This window comes from Polypterus senegalus, chromosome 1 (assembly GCF_016835505.1).
Source record: "Polypterus senegalus isolate Bchr_013 chromosome 1, ASM1683550v1, whole genome shotgun sequence".
NCBI lineage: Eukaryota > Metazoa > Chordata > Cladistia > Polypteriformes > Polypteridae > Polypterus > Polypterus senegalus.
Window position 1 is genome coordinate 90355662 of NC_053154.1, and position 18351 is coordinate 90374012.

At 39.9% G+C, this 18351-nt stretch overlaps 1 protein-coding gene across 1 annotated transcript; it reads right to left on the reverse strand.

Annotated features, from left to right (window-relative positions):
- Positions 1 to 14597: 14597 nt before the first annotated feature.
- LOC120525994 (salivary glue protein Sgs-3-like) lies at positions 14598 to 17943 on the reverse strand. Its single transcript, XM_039748832.1, has 2 exons — positions 17813 to 17943; positions 14598 to 15381 (listed from the first exon to the last, which is right to left on the reverse strand). Exons 1-2 carry the CDS (start codon positions 17941 to 17943, stop codon positions 14598 to 14600), a joined length of 915 nt encoding a protein of 304 aa, XP_039604766.1.
- Positions 17944 to 18351: the final 408 nt, after the last annotated feature.

Genomic DNA, 18351 nt, shown 5'->3' on the forward strand with positions numbered 1-18351 from the left:
AGCAGGAGAAGCAATGAATGTGATTCTGTTTACCAATTTCTTTTTCCTTAAGAGAATGTTAAATTCTAAACAGTAAAATAATATTCAAATATTTCACAATTTCCACTAGATTTCAGTGCCTAAAGTTCAGCCAATCCCAAAGGTCTTTCCTGTTTCTGGATTATCCATGATGTCCAGATGTCTCCATAGCACCGCACTGCCTAACCCCTCTGTGCCTTTTATTTGCAGATTGTTTTCTGACATTATAATGGACTTTCCCTTGAGTCATTTTGGCATATTTATCGCCAGTGTCCACATCATATTCAAACAAGTGCCCTTGCCTTTGAAGTGTTGTATGCAATGTTTGTATTGTATTTTTTAATAATTCAAAACCATTTGAGGTAAAAATTCTTGCATCACAGCCAAATCAAGCCACTTCAGTGTTTGATGGACTCAAAAGCAGCAGTCATGATGAGTGGATGTTTGTTCTGAGTGGCCATCTTTGACTGACAGTGCGCAGCATTCACACATTACTGCCTTTTCTAGTCACTGCGTCTTAAACCGCTACTTGCAAGTGTTGTTGGCAGCACAAGGCAGTCTGAAATGAGTCATGTGATGGGTCATGTCAGTGTGTTAACGTTTTCAATGAAAGAAAATGTGAAAAATAAGTTGCATAAGACAATGTCATATTTAAGAGCATAAAGTTTACAAAGACACCATTCAGCCAATTCAGCTTGTTTGGTTAGCTAATCTGCTAAATTCTATAATAATTTTATAAAGGAATTTCTTTTGATAAGTAAAAACATAATAAAAATATGATTACAAAAACATTGTTTGTGTATTTGCTTCAGCAGTGTGATTTATTATAGTTGGGTGGTTTTCTGTCACACACTTTGATGAAAAGCAAAGGGCGCTGCTTCTGTGTAACAAATGACTTTAACATTTTCTAACTAAACACAAGTTACTTTGAGCTTAGGATTTGGCATTGCAAAGATCATCTCATTAATATTTGTATTACATTGCTTTAATTTACATGCTCAATTTCTAATTATTATGCTCTATTTTTAATTATTTTGATTTTTTTTTGTCAATTTCTCAAAAACATTTTGTTTTTGATTTAAATGGATGCAGCCATTTTGCTTTTCTGAATTTCATGGGTGCTGCCATTTTGTGTGCTTGGTTGCAGTGAGGCAGCAAAGTGTGATATGTGGGCCATCTTACCTGTGAGACCACGAAGGCCATGATGTATAAGAAGCTAACATTCAGACATCAAAAGCTCTAGAAGTGACATACTAGTGGGCAAACATCTAAACTGAATTATTGAGAAAAGTGTTCAAGTTTAGACTTTGCATATTGTGTCTGTAGTTGTGGTTTGCCATTTTCTTTGATCTTCACTACAGACAAGGCTGTCTTTGTGTTTGTCCCCAAAAGAACATTTCCTTATCTCTCGCACACTACATAAAACTGACAGAACTCTCTGTCAGTGCAAGCCTTGTAGTATTAGAAACATTATATTTAACACTGTTACTCGCCTCTGCCTCTCATGTACCTTGTAAAAGAAAGCAATTAAATGTTTGTTGTGGCATTGGCTGCCCTTTTTTCAGTTGACCATTTATTTCACCCAGCTAATGATGCTTTGTCTGAATTTAAATCAAAATGGAGCAATCCAGCGTTCATTTTAACACATGGTCTTCCATACAAATAGGGAGTAAAGTGCTAAAGTGAAGTTCAGGTCATAACAGTAATGTGAGTGAAACTTGTGGCAAATCCTGCAGGCTCATGTTGCTGCAATAAAAACCGAATGATGACGTTGAGGATCATCGGCTGTTCTTCTTAAGTGATGGAATGGTAACTAAGTGGCTTAACGCTAGAATTACCAGAGCCTACGAAAAAAACTTGTACATCCAGCCCACTTTAAATCTGTTCGCACCTCTCCATCAGCATCTTTTGTCCTGTAAATGTGCCGATAAAGACAAGGAGCAAGCAGCCTACTATTCCATCCCCCAATTCCCATGAAGCAGAACGTGCACAAAGTTCTCCCAGCTCATGCCTTGATTGATTATCTGGGAATGAAGTGCTGGAGTTTTAGAGTGGAAATAATAGATCGTTATTTGGAACACATGCATTTCATGTGTGTTCCATTTCTGCAATAATCTGTGTAAACACATTGTTAAAACAGAAACGTTTTTCACATTTTAGTAGTAAATGACAAAATGTTGGCATAAACTATATAATGTGTGAAGCCTGAAGTCCAAAGATCAAATAAACACTTTCACAAAAGGTTCAAGGATAAGACAACATCTTCCATGGCGTAGCAGTAAGATTTGCTGACTTGTAACCAAGAGTCCTTGGTTCAATCCCGACTGCCTCCTATATCTGCAGTTTTCAGTAGTGAGCTGCTCTTATTCTTAATATTATACAGTACACACCAAGGTTATAATAGTTTTGCCTTTTTATATTAGTTTTTATTTCTATATTTTTTCTGACCTTACTTGGAAATTCAGTTTAGTTTTAGTTTTCTTTCATCATGTATTTTTAGTTTAGTTTTTATTTCACAAAGACATTTCTATTTTATTTTTATATATATATTAGTTTCAGTTTTAGTTTTAGTAATTATGGCATACAGTCGGACAGAACTCTACAGTCGGACAGAACTCTACACTTAACAGATTTGGATATGAGTTTAATGTTAGTAGAAGCTTACTATACTGCCTGGTTTACTATCTGGTTTTGTTTTTGTCTGATAAAAACAAGCATAATCAAAACTAGACACTGAATATGAACGATTTTACACAATTTTATAATTTAAAAAAAAATTTCTTGAAAATCACAGGGGCTTAGGAAGAACAGGGGTGGTGAGTCTTGAATAGCCCACCATAAGATCAGTAAACCCATAACAAGCATTTCAAGAGCAGGTAATAAGAGTATGGACAGGCACGAAACAACAGAGACAGCGTCTGATATCAAGAACAACATATACATTATCTTAACCTGTTTATCCAGACTAGGATTGCAGGAAACCTGGAGCCTACCGCAGCAGGTTTGGATGCAAGGCAGGAAAAATCCCCGGTATGCAATATATATGATATGGCTGATGTTAAAAATAAAAAGAATATGATATTTCAACTATCTATTTTGAGAGAGAGAGAAAAAAAACATTGAAAAAAGGGAGACAAATATTTTAAAATATAATTCTGCTAATGAATTACTTTCACAATATCAGGTGTTTTGAGTTGTGAATATATATTAAAAATGATAAATTAATAAATATGGAATAAATACAAAAACCCATTAGTAGTTTTTCATCACTTGTCAGGCTCTACCTTTGTTTGCATCACTTCATTGTTAAACGATGTTTTTAAAGCAAAAGTGATTGGTCAGTAACAATATGCTGATCTTGTATGATGACCAAGTCAGTAAGTATCTCGATTAGTGGCATTTTATTTTTTAAAAACCGGGAGTGGTCTCCCCTCAACTTTCTTGTATACTCAGATATGGGGATGGATATTTGAAGAGTAAACCGCAAGGCAATGATTATATTTTTATATTATGTACATTAAGGAACCATCAACAACAAATCAAATTAATAATATATTGATCAATTATTATAAAAGTAAAGTTGAATAAATCAGACTCTGCAGCATAAATAAAAAACATTGAGTATGTGTTCAGGTAAAGTACCACTTCCGGGTGATGGATTTGGCCCAAAAGTTAATTGAGATATGCAATTATGGTGTAACAACCACATGCCAAACTTCATCCATCTATCTAGTTGCGTTTTTGAGTTATCGTGTATACATACAGATACATGCACACACAATTCCAAAAAACAGTATTGTTGGACACTGGTTAGTCTATAACATTAAGATTCATCAAAATATCAAGGTCGAATTTTTTCATGATTACTATACCTTCTCTATACTTCGTATATGAGAAAGTAAAAACGATTTCTCCTGTGCGAAGTGGCAGGTGAATTGCTGTCAACAAAAAGCAGACACCTGAGAAATAAACTGAAACGTTACTCACTCGTGATTTTTCTATCCAAATGGTAAACATTTTGTTGACCGGCACATTCTAATTTCAGCCATTTGAATTACATCTTGATATACAACAAGCACAAAGAAAGGCGGCACACAAACCGCTTTCTATTTCTCACGCTTTACGCACCCGCAGTCAGCTCACTCTGTCACCGCAAATGCTGTGTGAACAGCCTCCGTTCACTAGATGAATATGTGGGGGCGGCTCGTGGTGGATGACTCTGTTTTAGAGTTAAAACTTACAAGGTTTAAAGGCCAACGGTAAGAATATTCATTCAAAAATGAAAACTAAAAATATTTTAGTAAATTATTTTATTTCAGTTAGTCTTTCCAGCTACTTTAATAGTTTTGTTTAGTTTTAGTTTTTCATTTCAGTTTTGTTAATTATTTCATTTCAGTTTTTTGAAAATGTTTTTTTAATAATAGTTTCAGTTTTGATTTTAGTTTTCGTTAGCTATAATAACCTTGGTACACACACTTTTGGTTTGCGTCTGTAACAGACAGTGTACATTTATAGTACTTGTGAAAGTTACCGTTTTATTTTCACTTTTATTCTCTCAGTCACGACACATACTACCACTATCCACCCCCACCCCACCAGCGATCTGACGCTGTTAGTTTTTATTTGAAACTAGTAATAACTGTAGATGTGAGTGGTGTTTTGAGGCAATAGAACTGGGCATTCTCTGATCTAGAGGGATAAAAGCTGACACACAAATGCTGATGAATCTGCCTTCTTCGTATCTCACCATCACTTGAATTTTTTTTTATTCAGCTTTATTGAGTGTTCCTGCTCACGCTGAATTAGTATGCATCGTATGGTCTATGATGTCAAAGACGCACTGAGTAGGTAACTGCAGTAGAGGTTGAACTGCACAAAAATATCAGTTTTCCCCAAAGGCCGTCAGTCATTCCAGTTGCCAGCCACTGCTCAATAACATTTGTGCCTCATTGAATGGTAATAACTTGTTTTCATGCTTTACGTGAGAGGTCCCCCATTCTCTGCAATATGCTTTACTGGCCCCCTTCCCCCCCACATCCCCATATATTAAGGAGAAACAAAATGACAACAGCATTGACACAGTTAACATTTTTTTAATATGCCTTTAAAAACTGCAAAACAGTTCGACACAATTTAGACAAGGTAGAAGATCATTCTTTGGAAAAACTAAATGTGGACATTGGGGTTTTATTTTCCTTATGTCACATACACTTGCGAGTTTGACAATGGCAGGACAAAATGCGCTTCACATTAACAATTTGGGCACTGCCATCTGGACACACAAGCCTAACAGGCTCTACAGGATTGGAAGTGACATCTTCAACTGGAACACAGCAACTGCAGTTTTGGAAGAATTCCACTTCTCCGGTAGCTTCAGAGTTATGTGAAGATGTGTATCTGGAATAAAATATAATATTTATTTATCTGATACTTTAATTCTATTTCAATAAGGAAACTGCAGAGAGCGTGACTAGAACGAACCAAAAGAGGCTGGTGACTATTAGTTAGCCTTTGTATGTTTACTTGGCCTTTCCATAAATATGGTGCCTATAAAAAGTATTTACCCCACGAAAATTTTTGCTTTTTTTTTTCTACAACTTTGAGTGCATTTAATTTGCCGTTTTTGATACTGATCAATGAAATTTTTTTTATTTATTAATCTTTTTGTTTTAGACAGCCATCACATTTCCTCCTGGATTTTCTTGCATTTTGCTGCATTCATTGCTTATGGTGGGAATGGCCTGTTGTTGTTGATGCGCAATGTTTGACTTGAACCATATGTGGCATTTAGTCTTACACCCAAAACCACAATTATGTCCTCCTCAAACCATAGAACCTTCTTTCAGCTGATGACAGAGTGTCCTATGTACCTTCTGAGAAACACCAGCTCAGATGTCTTGTGTATTTATTTCCTCTTTGCCAATCTCCCATAAAGCACCTGGGTAGCAGTAGTTGTATGCACAGTCTGTCCAGTCTTCGCCTCACCAGTCTTCTTGCATAATCTCTCTGTTTTAGTGGATGGCCTGCTCTACGGAGATTTACACTCCTGTTATACTCTCCATTTCTTGTGACTTGGATAACTTCTTGTCTCCTTTGCCTGATTTGTGCTTTTCAATCACCTCTTCATGGAACTGCTTGGCATGTTCTTTAGTTTTCATTGTGTAGGTTAGACAACCATACTGGCTCACCACAATTCGGACCTTCAAGATGAGGAGCATTTAGGCTACAATCAAGAAACCCAGCCAGGTGATCTCCATTGAGCTAAATATGTGACTTCTCAAACCAATTGGCTACATTGGCGGTCATTTTAAAGGGGGTGAATATTTGAGTGATCAGTTATTTTGTTTTTGCAATTCATTTTCATCACTTTGCAGACTGTGTTTCCACTTTCACACTAAAGTGTCTTTTTCTGTTCATCAATGTTAGCAAAGCCAAATTAAATTCATAGTGATTCAGTGTTGTATAACAATAAATTGGAGGGTGGATACTTGCTAAAGGCCTAATTGGTGCAGTTTAGGGGACTGAATGTCGACCGTGATTAACTACTTTTTAGAATTTATTCCCTTCAGCCTCCTCAGCTAAGACTCCAGTTCAGCACAAGTACTTTAAAGCCTGTAGAGAAGTTGAGTGCCACCACTTTGACTTAAGTGCACTTGTGTAGCCTGTAGACAAAGATGATGCACTTTATTTTAAACCCCCAACATTCACTTGTTAAATCCCACCTGCCTGCTCATTGTGACTGCCAATATTACTGCAGTAGACGTACTTCAGTTATTCTATAGTTACATTCTCTATAAAAGCGAGTCTGCCAGCTTTAACTTTGTCTTGGTCAGCCATTTATGATGGCACATGACCAGTTTGGAAGCTAGTGACATTCTGGGCATCTTGACCTCGAACGTCTGACCTGGAAACCAGTTGGGTGAGTCAGGTCCTGTCTTCTGTGAAGTGCTTTGAGATTTGTTTCTGGTGTTTTGAGTGGGGATGCTAAGCAGTGAACACAAGGCCTGGGTTCTGTCAGACATCTTACCAGTCAAACATGCGCGCTGCTCCCTGGAATTTTATTCTCAACATGCCAGTGCTTGTTTGTTGGCACCTTCCACATTTTGCATATCCTCTCTCTGTTTGGACACATTTTATTCAAATAAACGACTGTCATGAAGACCATGTCATTGTGTTCATAGCCTGCAAACAGTAACAACTAACCTGGAATCGGAAGCCTACAAAGTTAGGTTGAGGATAAATGGTGATACAGCAAATGTCATGCAACCTTCAGCAAGAACATTGATCAAGGCCAGGCACTGAGCACTCAAACAATTGTGACATGTCAGCAGCCCACTGTTGAATGGTGCTGGTGCCGGTGAGGATGCCAACTGCAGACACGGAAAAGCTTTGGCATTGTGTCAAAGTTAGGATTTTATAACCGCCTCATCACATCCTGCAAGTGGAATGTGGAAGATCACTGCTGGAACAGCACCAGGAGCCCACCGTGTCCCATCAGCAGTGTCTGCACTGGGTTTTCAGTGCCACATACTTCAGTAACATTACAAATCAAGAGATTCTGCGGAGAAGTGGGTCTGGATGGCTGCTAGATGTTATGGCAGAGTATGAAGTGGGCCTTGCTGGCCATATTTTCCATTCACCAAATCAGCAATATCCTAGTATTGTGATTCAGTTTATGAACCTGGAGGAAAATGGAAGGCTAAACAGGGCATGAAGTCAAATATTCAGAAAAAGGGTGGATGGAAATATCCTTAACACTAGAATTCCTGAAGCATACGAAAAAACTCATAATCTTGGCCCACCTTAACTCCCTTTGCACCTTTCCATTAGCATCTTTTGTTTAGTAAATGTGTTGATCAGCACAAGCACCCTGCTGTGCCATCCCCCGCCTTGATGGAGCTCAACTCTCCTTGCTCAAGCCAAGGCTCCTTATCTGCATGAGAGGTTCCTGAAGTTGTATAAGGTAAATAATACATTATGTCATTATTTGAAATACATGCATTTCATGTGTGTTCCGTGTCTACAAAGATCTAGGTAAGTGAGGGATGAAAGGAAATGCAAGAAATGCTGAACACATACCAAAAGCAGAAACTTTTTCCATGTTATACTAATAAGGACGTGAAGTGTGTAATGTGTGAAGAATTTAGTCCAAATATCAAATAAATGTTCAAGAATATAACCAAATAAAAAAACATTTAATCTACATGTGGGTATCAATGAGTTAAAAACTCAAGCTCAAATGTCAATCGACAGGGAAGTTCCATGTATTCTTGAATGGTGCAGAGGTAAGAACTGTTGCCTTATAACCTGAAGGTCCCGGGTTTGAGAACAGGCTCCTCGTGTTTTGAGTAGTGCGCTGCTTTTATTATTTCTGCATCATTTACCAACCTCCGGCCTGCACTACGCGCCAGGTCTCTGCCGTTCGCATATGTGGATTTCACTTCATTGGGGAGAAACACTACTTTTCCCTGATGGCAACACAAATTAGACAATCTACAAGTCTCCTACTTAAAGTCTACAGCAAAACAATATCTGCATACTTCTGTCATATCACCTATGTCCATATATTCTTCTCTCTTCACTGTTACGTTATTTCACCGAGCAATAATTTCCATTTGTTAGCACTAATGTGATCTTTACTATCTGTTTTTTGAGACTTTCGAATTTTAGTACTTTCATAATCTCTAACCTGCTCTGCATGTGTATCACAATCAACGTTTTTGAACCTTTTTACAACATTCTACTTTGTCTTCTACTCTTTGTCTTTTATTTCCGACCCTGCTTGGAGGTGAGAGCGTTGGAACTGTGTCTGACAATAGCATTCACACGAATGAGAAGTGATTGGACCGTGGGCGTGGTTGTAAATGTTTGAGAGGAGGGCGGGAGTTGTCCAAATCTCAAAATGTCTTGTCTCGTGGAACCTGAAATGATCTCAGAGAAAGTCTTGTCCCAGGATTTCCTTTTATAATAGAGGGATATAATAAAAGCATACATTTGATTTCAGTCTCCAACACCTGGTGTAAATTTTGGCTACTAGTAAAAGTTAGTGGTTATTTTTGTATTATTCAGTTTTATTCTCTCAGTGACATTCACATGGTAAAACAAACTTGACTCTCCCTCCATTCTTTTCACAAGAGCAGTGCCAGGGCTGAGGCCTGCTTCATTTTTAAATAATATTGCATTAGAGCAAGTGTTTTCTGATTGGTACTATTCAGGTCATAAAATGATTTCTTCAAAATGTCACATATATTTGTCTCTTTCTTTTTTGCACGGTTCAGCATTGACATTGTGCATCAGAAGGCGTGAGCTTATTCAGTTTGAGCAGGAACACGCAGGTAGCCAGTTGCTTGTACTATAACACGGCTGACTTGGTGGAAAAAAACGCACATATGCTGTACAAGGGGCCACTGAGAAAAGAGTGTTCATGGCTCACCTTGCAGAGGAGCTCCGTCATCGCTTCTTACAAGAAATGGAGATGGATAAAGCAAAAGAGGATGCAGCATCAACAAGCTACTGTTCCAAGTCCACCACTTCCCCCAGCCCCTGCAGTGTAATAGTAACTACAGCACAGACAGAAATGTGTACATTGCAACAGGTACACATGTCGTAAATATAGAAAGGATGGTCCTTGGGTGTGTGGGAACTGTTAACATTTGAATGTGATGATTGCATATAGCGCTGAACTGACCTCTCTGTACTATTCTTTCCTCTGCATGCCCTAGAGTACAAAAGAAACAGTACCGTGCACCAAAATGTGGAGACTGCATGGGCAAGATCGAAAAAAAAAAAACTGCGGTCACTGATTACAAGTGCAAGAAAGCATGCAAATGAATTTGAATAATGTTGCATCAGTGCCACAATGTTTTCCACAATGTTTTCCAAAATGTACTATGCAGGTCATAAAATGAGTTATTCCAAATATCATATACTGCATACCTATGTCTCTGTTTTTTCTGTCAGTGTGGCTTTAACATCATGGACCATAAGGTGCATACTAATTCTGCGTGAGCAGGAACACTCAATAAAACTGAATAAAAAAAATTAAAGTGACGGTGAGATACGAAGAAGGTAGATTCACCTGCCTTTGTGTGTCAGCTTTTATCCCTCTAGATCAGAGAATTTCCAGTTCCAGTGTCTCAAAACACTGGATAAAAAGTAACTGTGTCAGATCTGGGGCGGGAGGTAGGTGTTGTATCGTGTTCGTGACTGAGAGAATAAAAGTGAAAAACGCAAACTTTTACAAGTACTATAACTTTACACAGGCTGTTACAGACATAAATTAAATGTATGTTTTTATTGTATAATATTAACAATAAGAGCAGCACACTACTCAAAATGGCAAATTTGCTGGGGAGCTGGTTTCAAACTCACAACCTCCGGATTATAAGTCGGCAATTCTAACCGCTGCACCACGGAAGCTGTTGTATTGTACTTGCTCCTTTTGTGAAAGTGTTTATTTGATATTTGGCCATTATATAGTTCATGTCTACATTTTTGTCATTTATTACCCGAACATGAAAAGCATTTCTGTTTTAACAATGTGTTTACATAGATTGTTGTAGACACAAAACACACATCAAATTATTTCCCCTTACAATTCTGGGTAGCTCACTTCCAGATAATCAATCAAGGCAGGAACTGGGAGAACTTCTTGCCCGTTCTGAGGCGGTGGAGGGGATGGTATAGCAGGCTGCTTGCTGCTTGGGATTATCGACACATTTATAAGACAAAAGACGCTGATGGAGAGGTGCGAATGAATTTAAGGTGGGGCAGATTTATGAGTTTTTTCGTAGGCTTTGGTAATTCTAGTGTTAAGGTGGGACAGCCAGGGGTGCAGTATAATAAAAGAAGGAGACCACATCATGCAAGACATCTGACTTAAGTGGCAGGCCCTGAATGACTTGGAGAAATAAGACATGTATTGTGATGAAAGGGCAGTACTGTGCCAACAGTCCTGGGTTCACATACAGTGCCCTTCATAGTGTTTGGGACAATGACACATTTTTCCTTGGTTTTCTGTTCCACAGTTTAAGATTACAAATTAAACAATTCATATGTGATTAAAATGCATGTTACAGTCTTTCATTTAAGGATATTTGCAAACATTTCGGTCATATTACTTAGAAATTACATTTTTTCTACATGGTCCATTTCAGTGCACCAAAATATTTGTGTGTTTCATTGCTTCATTAGTATAATCATAAGATACCTCAGCTTGCTTCTACCTTTTGGAGTCTGTACTAGCCTTTGAGGGCAAAAGTTGTAACAATGAACGTCAAAGGAGCCATTATTAGACTGAAAACAACAATAAAACACATAAGACACATTGGCAAAACCTTAAACTGTCTGTAATATTAAGAAGAAAGAATGCACGGATGAGCTCAGTAATCGCAAAGGGACTACTGGTAAGCCAAGGAAGACCTCCACTGATGATGACACAAGAATCCTCACTATTGTAAAGAAAAAGCCCCAAACGCCTGTCCTACAATCTTCAGGAGGCAGCTGCATATGTGTCAGAGAGTACTATCTACAGGAGACTTCATGAACTGAAATAGAGGCAACTAAATGCAAACCTCTAGTTAGACACAAAAACAGGTTGGCCAGATTACAGTTGGCAAAAAAGTACTTAATAGAGCCTTGAATAGTACAAAGATGAACCTGTATCAGGGAGATAGCACCAGCAACATGTGGAGACACAAGGAACTGCCCTGGATCCAGAGCAAACCACCTCACCTGTTAAACATGGTGATGGGGGTGTTCTGGCTTGGGCATGTGTGGCTGCCACGGATAGTGACACACTTATCTTCATTGATGATGGAACTGCGGATTTCAGTTTCACAGTGAATTATTAGGTGTTAATTAAACATCATATCTGCTCAAGTTCCAGTAAATGCCTCCAAACTCGCTGGATGGTGCTTCATCCTACAAGATAATGATCCCAAACATACTGCTAAGGCAACACAAGAGTTTTTCAGATGAAAAAATGGAAAATTCTTGAATGGCCAAGCCAGTCAACCAATTTAAATCCAACTGAGCATGTTTCCCTTAAGTTGAATAGAAAACGTAAGGGGACAAGCCCCCAAAACAAGCAGGAGCTGAAGATGGCAGCATTGGAGGTTTGGCAGAGCATCACCAGGGAAGACATTGAAGCAGTCATTGCATGCAAGGAATATGCAACAAAGTACTAAGTATAGCTGCTTTAATATACTTACCATTGCTATATCCCAAATATTACAGTGCCCTGAAATGGGGGGACATTGTATAAAAAGGGTTGTCATTTCTACATGGTGTGACCGAAATGTATGCACATGCTCTAAAATTAAAGACTGCAATGTATGCTTTAAAATTAAATGTTTTAAACAATTTTAAATGTAACTAAACTATAGAGCAGAGGGACAATTAAAGGAAAAATGTGTTTTTGTCCCAAACATTAATGATGGCACTGTATCACTTAACATGGAGTCTACCAGTAGAGTTCTGCATGCGTTTGAAGAAGCCAATAAATCAGAGGAGAGGCTAATTATTTTAAAAACTACATTATAAACAGAAGGCTTCAGGGTTATTAGAGACAGAACACCAGTAGCATTCAAAAAAAAAAAAAAACAACCCCTAAAGCCACTTTGGGTCCAATGGCCATGTCTATGCAGTGGGGTGTCTTCCATCCTTTCTCCTCTCTCTAACCTCTTTGCTGTTCACCAGTTATAGTGTTGCTACCATTAGAACTCCTGACTCAAAGTATAGAAGGGTCTTTAGATCCTTACAAGAACCTGCTTCTGGGGGGCATCCTGCCATACCTCCACCTAGGAGCTCCAAGGGTCCCTACAGTCCTGCACCCTTCCCGCTGTTAAAAAGCCAGGCAATGCCCCTGATCCATGACTATCATGCGGTAATAGGGAAAAAGGAGATATATATTAAGTAAAAGGTCTCCCTGCTGCCACCCAATGACATGATTAATATATGCCCCATCATACCCCCTGGTGTCCTGAACTTATGTTAGTGCCTCAGGAGTTACTTGCTTTATGTCTTTATACTCGTAACAGTAGTCTTTATCCACAGCAGCCAGATTTTTGTGCACTGTTACAGTTCCTCCAGGCCCATTTTTACAGTCCATATTCAGATTGCAAAAATGAATATGTGTCTTTTTCAAAAGTCATTTAAAACCACTACCGACTGCAACTGCAGTGGCATGAGTACAATAGCTATGATAATAATGCAGATTGAAATGCTATGAAAGTTTCAGAAGAGGTTCAAGGGCGCTGTTGCTTCCCAACATTATAAAGAAGCAGAAATGGCCTTACCCAGACTCTGAGCTGCATGTCCCTTGACAAATGTTAAGGTTGATTGAAGCTGAGCAGTTTTTAAGGAATATGGTCTGCTGCCTTGAAATAAGCCGACAGGATCGCTCTGCCTCAGCTGGAATAAAGAGTGATGTAAAAAGAGTGAGTAAGTATATATCGGAATGTCTGACACCTTATATTCCAAATCGTAACCTCAGATCCTCAAATGAGTGTCTCCTTAGAATTCCAAGAACAAAACTTAAAAGAAGTGGTGAGGCGGCCTTCTGCTGCTATGCACCTAAACTCTGGAATAGCCTGCCAATAGGAATTCGCAAGGCTGATACAGTAGAGCACTTTAAAACACTGCTGAAAACACATTACTTTAACATGGCCTTTTTATAACTTCAATTTAACTTAATTTAACTTAATCCTGATACTCTATATGTTCAATTTCCTTATAATAACTATTCATGGTGGCTCTAAAATCCGTACTGACCCCTACTCTCTTTTCTGTTTCTTTTTCCGGTTTCTTTGTGGTGGTGGCCTGCGTCACCTCCACCTACTCAAAGCTTCATGATGCTCCAACAATGATGGATGGATTAAAAGGCAGAAGTCTACGTGACCATCATCATCATCAAGCCCTTCCATGAGAATCCTAAATCCAAAGAGGACTGTTTCATTTATGTTAGGTAGAATGCCCAGAGGGACTGGGCGGTCTCATGGTCTGGAATCCCTACAGATTTTATTTTTTCTCCAGCCGTCTGGAGTTTTTTTTGTTTTTTCTGTCCCCCCTGGCCATTGAACCTTACTCTTATTCGATGTTAATTAATGTTGATTTATTTTGTTTTATAATTGTGTCTTTCAATTTTTCTATTCTTTATTATGTAAAGCACTTTGAGCTACTGTTTGTATGAAAATGTGCTATATAAATAAATGTTGTTGTTGTAAGTGGAAATGTGGGTTTAATTGTTTTGATAACTAGAACCAGATTATGGTCCTCTCATGGCTTCCGACTTTGCTACTAGGGGCACACATTTAAAGCACCATGACAAATTAGAGGAATTAAGTCTGAAGAAGAGATGAAAAAGCACTTTTTAAGAAGTGCTACCAGTATGTGAGAATCATATCATGTGATTCATGTGTAGAGGCAGATTCAGGATTGGATTAAGTGCATAGGATGACATCTCTGGTGGAACAAGCTTGCAGCAGGTAAAGAATTGCAATATGGTATCAGGGTGAATAGTTTGCAGAGCAGATGTACTCTAGTATTTCATCTGTGTAATTGTTCAGTGTGGGGCAGATTTACTTGCAGAGTTCACTACCACCAGTTAGCAAATTTACAAGCTCTCTAATGATGCCAAAATATTCTAGAAAGGACAATACAATTAACTTCAAAGCAACATTTATGCAATATCCCTGTGACTTACGTGGTAAGGTCAGTGGAACTGTGGCAGGTAAAGTAGGTCCTCTTGAAGTCCATTTGGTGGTTGGAAACTCAGTGGTTTTCTTAAAGGTTTTCCAGATGATAGTTGTCATTGAAGGTGTAGCTGAACTCTGCTTTACCACTGTAGCATAGGGTGTGGTTCTCTGGTGAGGTTGGGTAGTTGGAGAGACTAATGGGCTAGAAGCAGACAAAGTTGTGTGTTGAGGAATATGATGTGATTCTGTTGTCCGTGACACAGTTGGACTATGAGATGTTGAGGTTCTATGTGTTGTTGAATATGTTTCTCTTCTCCTTGATGCAGTGGGGCTGTGGGATGTTGGGGCCAAATGTGTTTCTGTTGTTCTTGACAATGTTGGTCTGTGGGGCATTGGGAATTTATGTGTTGTTTTATGTGTTTCTGTTGTCCTTGTTTGGCTGTATGATGTTCGCGGTGAATGTGTTGTTTTATGTGTTTCTGTTTTCCGTGTCACAGTGCGGCTGTGGGATGTTGGGGTTGTATGTGTCTCTGTCGTCTCTGACACAGTGGGTCTATAGGAAGTTATGGTTGTGTGTGGTTCTGTTGTCCTTGACACAATGGGGCTGTGGGATGTTGGGGTTGTAGGTGATGTTGAATGTGTTTTTGTTTTCCTGGATGCAGTGGGGCTGTGGGATGTTGGGGGTGAGTGTGTTGTTTTATGTGTTTCTATTCTCTGTGTCAACGTGGGAATGTGGATTGTTGGGGTTGTAAGTGCCTCTGTCGTCTGTGACACATTGGGTCTGTGGGATGTTAAGGTTGTGTGTGTTTCTCTTGTCCTTGACACAATGGGGCTGTGGGATGTTGGGGTTGTAGGTAATGTTGAATGTGTTTTTGTTTTCCTGGATGGAGTGGGGCTGTGGGATGTTGGGGCCAAATGTGTTTCTGTTGTTCTTGACAATGTTGGTCTGTGGGGCGTTGGGGATTTATGTGTTGTTTTATGTGTTTCTGTTGTCCTTGTTTGGCTGTATGATGTTCGCGGTGAATGTGTTGTTTTATGTGTTTCTGTTCTCCGTGTGCGGCTGTGGGATGTTGGGGTTGTATGTGTCTCTGTTGTCTCTAACACAGTGGGTCCATGGGATGTTATGGTTGTATGTATTTCTGTTGTCCATGACACTGTGGGACTGTGGGATGTTTGAGATGTATGCATTTCTTTTGTCCTTGCTGCAGTTGGGGTATGGGATATTGGGGTTGAATGTGTTTCTGTTGTCCTTGTTTGGCTGTATGATGTTGGCGGTGAATGTGTTGTTTTATGTGTTTTTCTTGTCCTTGACACAGTGGGTCTGTGGGATGTTATGGTTGTGTGTGGTGTTGAATGTGTTTCTCTTCTCCTCGATGCAGTGGGGCTGTGGGATGTTGGGGCCAAATGTGTTTCTGTTGTCCTTGTTCGGCTGTATGATGTTCGCGGTGAATGTGTTGTTTTATGTGTTTCTGTTCTCCGTGTCACAGTGCGGTTGTGGGATGTTGGGGTTGTATGTGTCTCTGTCGTCTCTGACACAGTGGGTCCATGGGATGTTATGGTTGTGTGTGGTTCTGTTGTCCTTGACACAATGGGGCTGTGGGATGCTGGGGTTGTATGTGTTGTTTTATGCGTTTCTATTCTCCGTGTCACAGTGGGGATGTGGATTGTCGGGGCTGTATGTGTCTCTGTCATCTGTGACACAGTGGGTCTGTGGGATGTTAAGGTTGTGTGTGTTTCTGTTGTCCTTGACACTTTTGGGCTGTGGGATGTTAGGGTTGTATGTGGTTGTGAATGTGTTTCTCTTCTCCTTGACGCAGTGGAGATGTGGGATGTTGGGGCTAAATGTGTTTCTGTTGTTTTTAACAATGTTGGTCTGTGGGATGTTGGGGTTATTTGTGTCCTGGTATGTGTTTCTGTTGTCTGTGACACAGTTGAGCTGAGGGATGGTGGAGTTGTATGTGTTGGTGCTGTCCTTGACACTATCGGGCTGTGAGATATTGGGGTTTTATGTGTTGTTTTATGTGTTTCTGTTGTCCTTGTTCGGCTGTATGATGTTGGCGGTGAGTGTATTGTTTTATGTGTTTCTGTTCTCTGTGTCACAGTGGGGATGTGGATTGTCGAGGTTGTAAGTGCCTCTGTCGTCTGTGACACAGTGGGTCTGTGGGATGTTATGGTTGTGTGTGTTTCTCTTGTCCTTGACACAATGGGGCTGTGGGATGTTGGGGTTGTAGGTGATGTTGAATGTGTTTTTGTTTTCCTGGATGGAGTGGGGCTGTGGGATGTTGGGGCCAAATGTGTTTCTGTTGTTCTTGACAATGTTGGTCTGTGGGGCGTTGGGGATTTATGTGTTGTTTTATGTGTTTCTGTTGTCCTTGTTCGGCTGTATGATGTTCGCGGTGAATGTGTTGTTTTATGCGTTTCTGTTCTCCGTGTCACAGTGCGGCTGTGAGATGTTGGGGTTGTATGTGTCTCTGTCGTCTCTGACACAGTGGGTCCATGGGATGTTTTGGTTGTGTGTGTTTCTCTTGTCCTTGACACAATGGGGCTGTGGGATGTTGGGGTTGTAGGTGATGTTGAATGTGTTTTTGTTTTCCTGGATGCAGTGGGGCTGTGGGATGCTGGGGGTGAGTGTGTTGTTTTATGTGTTTCTATTCTCTGTGTCAACGTGGGAATGTGGATTGTTGGGGTTGTAAGTGTCTCTGTTGTCTGTGACACAGTGGGTCTGTGGGATGTTAAGTTTGTGTGTGTTTCTTTTGTCCTTGGCACTTTTGGGCTGTGGGATATTATGGTTGTATGTGGTGGTGAATGTGTTTCTCTCCTCCGTGATGCAGTGGGGATGTGGGATGTTGGGGCTAAATGTGTTTCTGTTGTTCTTGACAATGTTGGTCTGTGTGATGTTGGGGTTATTTGTGTTCTGGTATGTGTTTCTGTTTTCTGTGACACAGTTGAGCTGAGGGATGGTGGAGTTGGATGTGTTTGTGTTGTCCTTGACACAATGGGGCTGTGGGGCGTTGGGGTTTTATGCGTTGTTTTATATGTTTCCGTTGTCCGTGACACCAATGGGTGATGAGGTGTTGGAGTTTTATGTGTTTTCATACGCATTTCTGTTGGCTGTGACACAGTGGGGCTGTGGGATAGTGGAGTTGTATGTGTTTCTGCTGTCCTTGACACCAATGGGCGATGAGATTTTGGGGTTGTATGTATTGTTGTATGTATTTCTGTTGTCCATGACACTGTGGGACTGTGGGATGTTTGAGATGTATGCATTTCTTTTGTCCTTGCTGCAGTTGGGGTATGGGATATTGGGGTTGAATGTGTTTCTGTTGTCCTTGTTTGGCTGTATGATGTTGGCGGTGAATGTGTTGTTTTATGTGTTTCTGTTGTCCTTGACACAACGGGGCTGTGGGTTGCTCTGGTAGTACGTGTTGTTGAATGTGTTTTTCTTTTCCTTGATGCAATCGGGCTGTGGGATGTTGGGGGTGAATGTGTTTCCATTGTCCTTGGCACTTTTGGGCTGTGGGATGTTAGGGTTGTATGTGGTGTTGAATGTGTTTCTCTTCTCCGTGATGCAGTGGGGCTGTGGGATGTTGGGGCTAAATGTGTTTCTGTTGTTCTTGACAATGTTGGTTTGTGGGAT